At 43.4% G+C, this 9,825-nt stretch overlaps 1 protein-coding gene across 1 annotated transcript; it reads left to right on the plus strand.

Annotated features, from left to right (window-relative positions):
• Positions 1 to 5,231: 5,231 nt before the first annotated feature.
• LOC138953065 (arylsulfatase B-like) lies at positions 5,232 to 9,819 on the plus strand. Its single transcript, XM_070324839.1, has 4 exons — positions 5,232 to 5,634; positions 6,337 to 6,485; positions 7,620 to 7,785; positions 8,505 to 9,819. Exons 1-4 carry the CDS (start codon positions 5,272 to 5,274, stop codon positions 9,303 to 9,305), a joined length of 1,479 nt encoding a protein of 492 aa, XP_070180940.1. The 5' UTR covers positions 5,232 to 5,271; the 3' UTR covers positions 9,306 to 9,819.
• Positions 9,820 to 9,825: the final 6 nt, after the last annotated feature.

The following is a 9,825-nucleotide window of genomic DNA, read 5'->3' on the forward strand; positions in this document are numbered from 1 at the left end:
GGTTTTTTTGGACAAATGTAATAAAAAGTTATAGGGTCGGCCCCTAAAAATGGTTACAACTCGCTATTGCCGCGGCCCGTTGTTGCCGCGGCCCGTTATTGCCGCAACCCGCTATTGCCGCAACCCGTTATTGCCGCAACCCGCTATTGCCGCGGAACTTTCCCGCAAGAAAGATCCCCTGATTCCGGTTTTGTTAAAAACAATTTTGCGCCAGTTAGATGCCATCAAACAACAGAGTTGGTAACTCTGCCGTGTGTTACGCGTGATTGTTCTGAAAAGTGACTATTACATGATTGTTCTGAAAGTCTACTATTTATTTCATCGTAAACATGTAAGCCCTCATACGTGATTGTTCTGAAAGCTTACTAATTTACATGATTGTTCTGAAACTCTACTAAAGGTAAACTTGCTTCACCCGTGAAATGTTGTCAGATATGGAACAATATGTATACCCCAGCCCAACGAAGTTGGAGGGGGGTATACTGGATTCACTTTGTCCATCTGTCTGTGTGTATATCTGTATGTATATGGAACAATATTTTGATACTAAATCTTTAGTGATATTGATATTTATACCCCAGCCCAATTAATACAAACTCAACAAGTAATACGTTTCATACATTGAACATGTCTTCTTTATTGTTCTCAACTCAAAATTCAAATTAAATGTCCAAAGACAAAAATTATTTATAATCTTCAAAAATGTAATGATTCTTCTTGAGTATTCCCAACTCAAAATTCTAATTACAGGTTTAAAGGGACACATAGAAACTTTTGATTTTCCCTCTTTGCCATGCTTAGGTGGCTAGGTCACCATAATGGATCGAAAGGCATGGCAAAGAGGGAAAATGGAAGCTAATTTTTGCCCCTTTAAAGACGAAAGGCACAACAAATAATTTTCACAAATGAAACTTTTATTTTTTTTATGAACTAAAAATTCAAGTGGAGAGGGGATGAGAGACGTGAGGAGATGGCCGGGGTTGCGAGATGGGTGGGGAGTCTGGGCTATAAAGTTCTTGCACGCGAGACAATATACTTCTTTTTTGTGTGTGTGTGGGGGTATTGTGTTTATCAACTCTCTCTCTCTCTCTCTCTGTCTCTTCTCTCTCTCTCTCTCTCTCACACTCTCTCGCTCTCTCTCTCTCTCTCTTCTCTCACACACTCTCTCTCTCTCTCTTCTCTCTCTCTCACTCTCTCTCTCTCACACTCTCTCTCTCTCTCTCTCTTTCTCTCTCTCTCTCTGTGAATATTTTTGTCATCCTAAATATTGGGGGGGGGGGGGGGGCGCAAAAAGACATGTTTGCCCCCCCCCCCCCACACCCCAGGAACAGCAGCTGCCCCCCCCCCCCCCCCAGTTTCCGACGCCAGTGCACATACATACGCACACACACACACCACATATACACACACATGAAAGCTCAATTTATTACCACATCTCTGTTTTCAGTGACACTTGTTTTTTTTTATTACACAGCAACCACCAGAATTTTGTATATGAATTATTCAAATGGTTTGATAAAGTGTCAGTTGATATGAACAAACCTCCCCCACCCCCTATACACCTAAAAAAAGGGAGTGGAGAGACGGATCAACTCAAACACACATCTGAAGCTGTCGCGCACACAGAAGACGGATCAACTCAAACACACTTCGTTGGGCAGGGGTATACATATAATATATTGTTCCATATCTGACTACATTTCACGGGTGAAGCAAGTTTACCTTTAGTAGAGTTTCAAAACAATCATGTAAATTAGTAAGCTTTCAGAACAATCACGTATGAGGGCTTACATGATTACGATGAAATGAATAGTAGACTTTCAGAACAATCATGTAATAGTCACTTTTCAGAACAATCACGCGTAACAGCCGTGTGTTACGCGTGATTGTTCTGAAAAGTGACTATTACATGATTGTTCTGAAAGTAGACTATTTATTTCATCGTAATCGTGTAAGCCCAGGGGCGGACGAGGGGGGGTGCACAGGGTGCAGGTGCACCCCCCCCTCCAGCAACAACAAAAACAAAATTGGGAAAGCTGATTCTATGACCATTTCTAAGTTCAAATAGCACCAGATGGCACCATTTTGCTTCTTTGGGCAAAATATTTTTCCGGGGACCCCCCCTAGCAAATTCGGGCGCTTCGCGCCCATCACATTCACTTTCGATTCAAAGTGCACCCCCCCTTACAAAGCAACTGATCCGCCCCTGAAGCCTTCATGCGTGATTGTTCTGAAAGCTTACTAATTTACATGATTGTTCTGAAACTATACTAAAAGTAAACTTGCTTCACCCGTGAAATGTTGTCAGATATGGAACAATATGTATACCCCTGCCCAACGAAGTTGGAGGAAGGCATACTGGATTCACTTTGTCCATCTGTCTGTGTGTATGTCTGTACGTATATGGAACAATATGTGTGTGTCTGTTTCAGTGTCTATATATATATATACGACTAGTGTCTGTGTGTCTGTCTGTGTATCTGTCTGTGTATCTGTCTGTGTATCTGTCTGTGCGCGATGCACGGCCAAAGTTCTCGATGGATCTGCTTCAAATTTGGTGGGCATATTCAGGTAGACCCGGGACACGACACAACCTGGTCGATATTTCAACACGTGCTCTCAGCGCGCAGCGCGGAACCGATTTTGGTTCCACCTCAGCTATTTTGGTTCCACCTCAGCTACCCGGGCCCCCATACCGACACACCATAGCCGCTACACCACATCACAACGCCAAAGTTCTCGGTGGATCTTTTTCAAATTTGGACACCGTATTCAGCTACACCCCGGACACAATATCATCGATGAGATATTTCAACACGTGCTCTCAGCGCGCAGCGCTGAACTCATTTTCGTTTTTGTGTTCATTTCACCATTATAAGTAACTCTTCCTTATCTTCTCCAGTGTTTGGCGTTTATCTCCCTTCCTTCGTGTGGCTTTCCCGTTCAGTTGTAAGTTACTACACTGCGCTGTCCACTGCGCTGAGCGTCTTCGGATATATTCCCGGCGTTCTGTTACTGTTACTATTTTTAGAAGGTCAACGCAGTGTACAGAACGTAAATTGGACCCGTAAATTATCCTCACTGTAAAAGTGCAAAGGTCGAATCAATTTATAGCCACGCGAAAAATACACTGTCATCTATCTCTCTATAGATACGGCTTCTCTGTGTTTTTGTGTGTGTGTGTGTGTGTGTCTCTATGTAAGCAACACCTGTGCATTGTTCAGTTCTGTTTGTGATGTGGTCTGGCGGCTTTTGTGTAATTTTATGTACTGGCCTTCCTTTGAGAAGCCATAACTTGCTCAGTCCTGTTTGAGTGGAGTTCGCCTCCAAAGGTGATTAACACGGTTACATTCGTCGACAAGGATGGGACTCGATATGGTCAGGAATGGCATTATGGCCACTGAATCATTTTCGTGCTGTTCCCATTCCACGAATCTGGGAGGGACCTAAGCTTGGCGGGTCCATTGTTCGGACCCGGCGAAGCCGGCGTACGGCTCTAAGTACTTCTTCCCGGCGAAGCCGGCTACCCGGCGAAGCGGGTATTCATTCTAGTATATATATATATATGTGTGTGTGTGTGTGTGTGTGTGTGTGTGTGTGTGTGTGAGTGTGTGTGTGTGTGTGTGTGACTGTGTCTTTCTCTTGCTCACTCGCTCGCTCACTCACTCAGTCTCTCTCTCTCTCTCTCTCTCTCTCTCTCTCTCTCTCTCTCTCTCTCTCTCCGTTAGGCCTTAATACAATAAACCATTCTGAGCAGGGCCGGACTACCGGGGGGGTTATAGGGGTTGCGCAACCCCACCCCCCCCCTAGCCTAAACATGTACCTCACTTATTTAAAACATTTTTTATTATTGTTTATTTTATGCCGTTCCATGCAAGGAGCGACCATTTTCCTATCTCAGAATATGACCTACCCATCAGCCCCCACAAGGGGCCCTGCCCCGCCTTGACCCCGCCAGGGGGAACATCGCCCTGGACCACCACTGGCAACCTCCCCCCCCTCCTCTTAGCCTAGTCCGGCCCTGCTGAGTACTCTCTCTCTCTCCCTCCCTCCCTCTCTCTCTCTCTCTTTATATATATCTCTCTCTCTCCCTGTACCTCTTATTCACTCTTTCTCTGTACCTCTTTAAAATCGCTTACTCCTTGTCTCTCCCCCCCCCCCACCCTCTCTCTCCATCTGTCTTTTCTTGCTCTTTCTTTCTCGCTCGCTCTTTCCCCCTCACCTCTCTCACTCGCATTATACCATTACCGTATATATATATATATATATGCATATATATGCACGGGTGTTTTTCTGTGTGTGAGTTTGTTTGTACGATACCGGCTGTGCCGCCGTGTGCGTGAGAGAGAGAGAGAGAGAGAGAGAGCTGTACCTCTCTTCGTTTTAACTTTCTGAGCGTGTTTTTTATCCAAACATATCATGTCTATATGTTTTTGGAATCAGGAACCGACAAGGAATAAGATGAAATTGTTTTTAAATCGATTTCGGAAATTTAATTTTGATCATAATTTTTATATTTTTAATTTTCAGAGCTTGTTTTCAATCCGGATATAGCATATTTATATGTTTTTGGAATCAGCAAATGATGAAGAATAAGATGAATGTAATTTTGGATCATTTTATAAAAAATCTATTTTAATTACAATTTTCAGATTTTTAATGACCAAAGTCATCAATTAATTTTTAAGCCTCCAAGCTGAAAGGCAATACCAAAGTCCGGCCTTTGTCGAAGATTGCTTGGCCAAAATTTTAATCAATTTTATTAAAAAATGAGGGTGTGACAGTGCCGCCTCAACTTTGACAAAAAGCCGGATATGACGTCATCAAAAGTATTAATCGAAAAAATGAAAAATTCCGGGGATATCATTCCCAGGAACTCTCATGTCAAATTTAATAAAGATCGGTCCAGTAGTTTAGTCTGAATAGCTCTACACACACACACACGCACAGACAGACAGACAGACAGACAGACAGACAGACAGACAGACACACACACACACCACGACCCTCGTCTCGATTCCCCCTCTATGTTAAAACATTTAGTCTAAACTTGACTAAATGTAAAAAGAACAAAAAAGGTTCCGCGGCAATAGCGGGTTGCGGCAATAACGGGTTGCGGCAATAACGGGCCGCGGCAATAGCGGGTGCCTCCCAAGAAAACCAGGTCAGCAAAGATTAAAAACTGTAGCAGAACCAGAATCAAGATAAAAGTTAAACTGGAGCCCACTGATTCTCATTCTCAAAGCTGCACTCCGCGCTTCAAGTTGAACCATGACACGTGCAGTAGCTTCTGCAGCATTATTGCTGCTGCCGCTGCTGTATGTCCTGCACTGCAGCAACAACGTTGACGCAGCCCAAGGTCAAACCTCACAACCCAACATCGTCATCCTTCTCGCCGACGACCTCGGATGGAGCGATGTCGGGTGGAGAAACCCGTTCATGCCCACCCCGACTTTGGACAAGATGGCGAGGGAAGGGATGATTCTCAACCAGTCGTATGTCCAGCAGACGTGCTCCCCCTCTCGCGCTGCTCTCATGTCGGGTAGATACCCGCATCACCTGGGACTGCAGTACAACACTATCAGGTCTGGCTGGAATATTCACCTGGCAGACGACCAGCCTATTTTACCTGAGGTGGGTTTCTGATCATTTGTTACAGCTTGCTGATGTTGACGCAAGTCAGACATCGTGAGAAATATTTGTTCTAAATGTAAAAATTGTAACCATTTTGCCCAACATGACTTTAAACATTTTTTTTTTAAGAAAGGATAATACTGTAATGGGCCTTACATCACTGGTATTCGCTTGTGTTGTGCCTACTGTGTGCAATATGGAAGTGTGTGTGTGTGTGTGTGTGTGTGTGTGTGATTGCGTCTATGAGCAGTGTACATTATTGATCGAGTGTTGGTTCCTTGCAGTTTACAAATCCTAATCTGTGATATTCGTAATATGATTGCGCTGCTGTGAAACCCAACGCCTGTGATATGAGAGGGTAAATTTACATAGTGCAATATCATATTTGATTGTGATAGTCTTAAAGACGTTTGACCATATTCAGATTTTATCTGTAAATCTATTCAATTTAAAGATGACACGGGCAGCACTTTAGGTCAGTGTTATTGGAAATATGATGGGTGTGCTTGTTAATACATACGTGAACCTATGTTTTATGTTTTATGTGTGTTGTCCTTTTGTCCAATTGTTGTTATAATCATTTACAGGCAGCAGGGTGTGCCGAAGAACATTTTCCATTTTTATGTAATATTTTAATGGACAATAAAGTGCTGTTATTGTTATTGTTATTGTTATATTCCTTTATATTTTTCTGTCCTGCAGGCCCTGAAAAAGCTGGGGTACGCTACCCACATGGTAGGCAAGTGGCACCTGGGTTTCTGTAACTGGCGCTACACACCCACCTACCGCGGGTTCCAGTCCTTCTATGGATATTACAACGCTGCAGAAGATTACTACACACACATTGAAAAGTAAAACTTTTTTCTGTGTACATGTGTGATTATGCGTCTGTCCAACTTCCTATTCGTTTGCACATAAGCATATGAATGTGCCCGTGTGCAGGCATGTCTGATGACTACACATGATCAAAAGCTACGAACTTGCTTACCTCTTCAAGAGTGGACAAATTATACAATCCGGTTCAATGAAGAAGTTTATTTCACTGTGAAAGAACTTGCTGGGTAACTTGCTACGGCTAGGTAGTTTCAGGTATTTTGTAACTTTCCTGTAACTCTTTTTTTTTTACATTTGTTTAATAACAATCACTGAGTCAGCAAGCTCCAGACATTTTTTTTTTTTTACCATCTAGCTTCAGACTTTCTATCAACATTGTATTTACAAACAGCCAGCTTCAAGACATCTTCATTTAGGCCAACAAAAAAAAATTGTCTGTTTAGGGTAACATGACCAAAAAAAGTAGGTAGGTAGGTAGGGTTTTTTTTTGGTTTTTTTTTTTTTGGTGTAAATGCTATGTTGGCTGAACATTCACTTCTTATATTTGATGAATACATGTTTCAAAACTAACGTATAAATAAAACAGAGAGAAAGGGAGAGAAAGAAACGCCAAATGTCTCTTTTTAGCCTTTTTACCTCTTTTTTTTTCTTTTTTTTTTTTGAAATAAAAAAAAAGTTTTTGGGTCGGCGCCAAATCGATAGGGTCGGTCGGGTTACCCTAAACAGACAATTTTTTTTTTTGGCCTTACCAACAACAGCCAGATACAAACTCTTTATTTTTAAATCACCGTTTAAATTATTCATTTATTTACTTATTCATTTATTTGTCTATCAAAAGTACTTCCTCTTCAGCGTTCCAGAAATTCTGGTGACGTGTGAGCTTGTTTGCCCATTTGGGTTCCCCACACTATACTCTGAGAGCATAGTCAGCTTCACTCCGCTTTCGTTGGGTGGGCATGCTGGGTATTTTCGTGTTTCCATAACCCACCAAACTCCGACATGGATTACAGGATCTTTTCCGTGCGCAGCGACCGGGATTCGAACTCACGACCTCCCGATTAGGAGGCCGACGTCTTATCACTGCGCCACTTTGCCAGTCGATCATCAAAAGTACTTACTTATTTATTCATTTATTTATTTACTTATTCTAGCAATGGCTACGATTTCCGTGACAACGACCAGGTGGACAAGTCAGCGGTTGGTCACTACTCTACAAACCTGTTCACTGACCGCGCCATCAGGATCATCAATGACCACAACACCTCACAGCCCCTCTTCCTCTACCTCGCCTATCAGGCCGTGCACGGACCGCTGCAGGTAGTGCATTTTATCTCTTCTTTTCATCAGCCTCTGTCACTATGTATAATTTCAATGAATGTATTTTTTTAGTATGACTATATTCCCCTGCAAATAAAATTAAGTGCAACCCACTTTTTCCTGTAGAATCACAGCAGCAGACAGTATACTTTTTCTCTCCTTTCCCGGCATAAGCCTATTTCACTCTGCGTAATTTCAAGAAATGTTTTTTTTCATACAATTGCATTGCACTGGAAACAAACTCAGTTTGAATCATTCTTTGAGTATAACAGCTCAATTTTTTTAGGGGGAGGGAGGGGGGGGGGGTGTAGTCCAGTAACTGTGCCTTTCAGGTTGTTCACGCAATGCCCTCATTATCTTTAGTCTGTCGGACAATTCCATCAAGCTGTTCTTCTAGAAATGAATTACTGTCAATTAACTATGCATATGTTTGTAAGAGGTCGTCCTAAGGTAAATGGTTCTTTGCCAAAGAAAAAAAATCTTTGTTTTCTGTACCTCTTCTTTGACCGTACAGTACATACATTTCTTGGGGCAGAACTAGCTGTAAAGGTACGATCCCTCAAATACTATGTTGCAAGACCATCATTCTGAAGCTAAAAAATCTGCTCATTAACGATAATTCAAATCTGTTTTTTTAACTGTTCTCATAAACCATCACAACAATTTGATACAGCTCAAGAGTTGCACAGTCTAAGTTTCCTACGTCCTTGTTTGTAAAGGCTCCCCAGGAGTACATCGACCAGCACTGCAAACACATCCCGGACAACAACCGCAAGATCAAGTGCGGGATGATCGCCGCGCTGGACGAGTCCGTGAAGAACGTGACTGACGCTATGAAGCAGCGAGGTCTGATGGACAACACCTTCATCCTCTTCTCTTCCGACAACGGCGGGCCTGTCCATGAGTACGCCAGCAACTATCCGCTGAGGGGATCCAAGATCACTCTCTGGGAGGGCGGCACCCGAGCGGCGGCTTTCGCATACGCGCCCAGCCTCCTGCAGAAAACGAACTCGTCGTACGAAGAGCTGATCCACATCACAGACTGGTACCCCACGCTGGTGGAGGCAGCTGGCGGAGGCAGCTCTGTGGCCAACATTGACGGCGTCAGTCAGTGGAAGAACCTGCTGAGCGGAGGCCCCGGACCTCGCCAGGAGTTCATCTACAACATGGACGAGGTGCGCAACGACTCCGCCATCCGTCGCGGTCGCTACAAGCTCATCCAGGGCTACGCTCGCAATCCCAACGGATGGTTCGTGCCGCCCGAGCTGGAGGAAGCCTTGAATCAAACGACGGTGGAAATCCACGCACAAAAGAACAATCCGCCCTACTCGCTCTACGACCTCGAGACCGATCCTGAGGAGAGGCACAACATCATTGACAGCCACCAGGACGTTTTCCACAATCTGAAGGCTCGCTTGGATTCTTACAGACCGTCCCTCGTACCCACCCTACACTATTCCTATCTCAAAATTTCCAAGCCGGCCAATTTCAATGGTAACTGGTCACCTGGCTGGTGCTGAGTGCAGAAAGTACTGTTGATAATTATACTTGTCTTGCTTTACGATATCCAGACCAATCCCAAGGTGAGCCACATCATTGACATCCACCAGAAAATCTTCCACCAGCTGAAATCTCGCCTAGACTGCTACAGACCACCCCTCGAATCAACCAAACACTCAGACAATGTCAAGGCTTCCAATCCTGAAAATTTTAATGGAAACCGTTCCCCTGAATCTTCAGTGGTTATACCCAATATTCTAGCTTTGTTTAATTTGCATGTAGTGTGCCTTATTCATACTGCTTACCAGTTGTGCATGATTGTTGAAAAGAGATTTTGATGTCTGCTTGTGGTGATTGAATGTTCAAAGGGATTTTGATGGCCAAAGTGACCTCTTATCTGTTAACTTTTGTTTTTGTCAGAGCAATACATTTTTGGGACAAACAAAAAGAAGACTGTTTGTGTGGACGAAAGCGTAAATGCTATTGTTTTAGGTGTTTCTGTATACCTATATAAACCGGTACACACACATACACACACAC

Source organism: Littorina saxatilis, linkage group LG17 (genome assembly GCF_037325665.1).
Source record: "Littorina saxatilis isolate snail1 linkage group LG17, US_GU_Lsax_2.0, whole genome shotgun sequence".
NCBI lineage: Eukaryota > Metazoa > Mollusca > Gastropoda > Littorinimorpha > Littorinidae > Littorina > Littorina saxatilis.

What these genes read in the sequence shown, in the direction of transcription:
- LOC138953065 (XM_070324839.1), top strand. Translation starts at nt 5,272, where the DNA reads ATGACACGTGCAGTAGCTTCTGCAGCATTATTGCTGCTGCCGCTGCTG. An exon ending in ACCAGCCTATTTTACCTGAG is followed by an intron (nt 5,635 to 6,336) that starts GTGGGTTTCTGA and finishes TCTGTCCTGCAG; the next exon opens with GCCCTGAAAAAGCTGGGGTA. An exon ending in TACTACACACACATTGAAAA is followed by an intron (nt 6,486 to 7,619) that starts GTAAAACTTTTT and finishes TACTTATTCTAG; the next exon opens with CAATGGCTACGATTTCCGTG.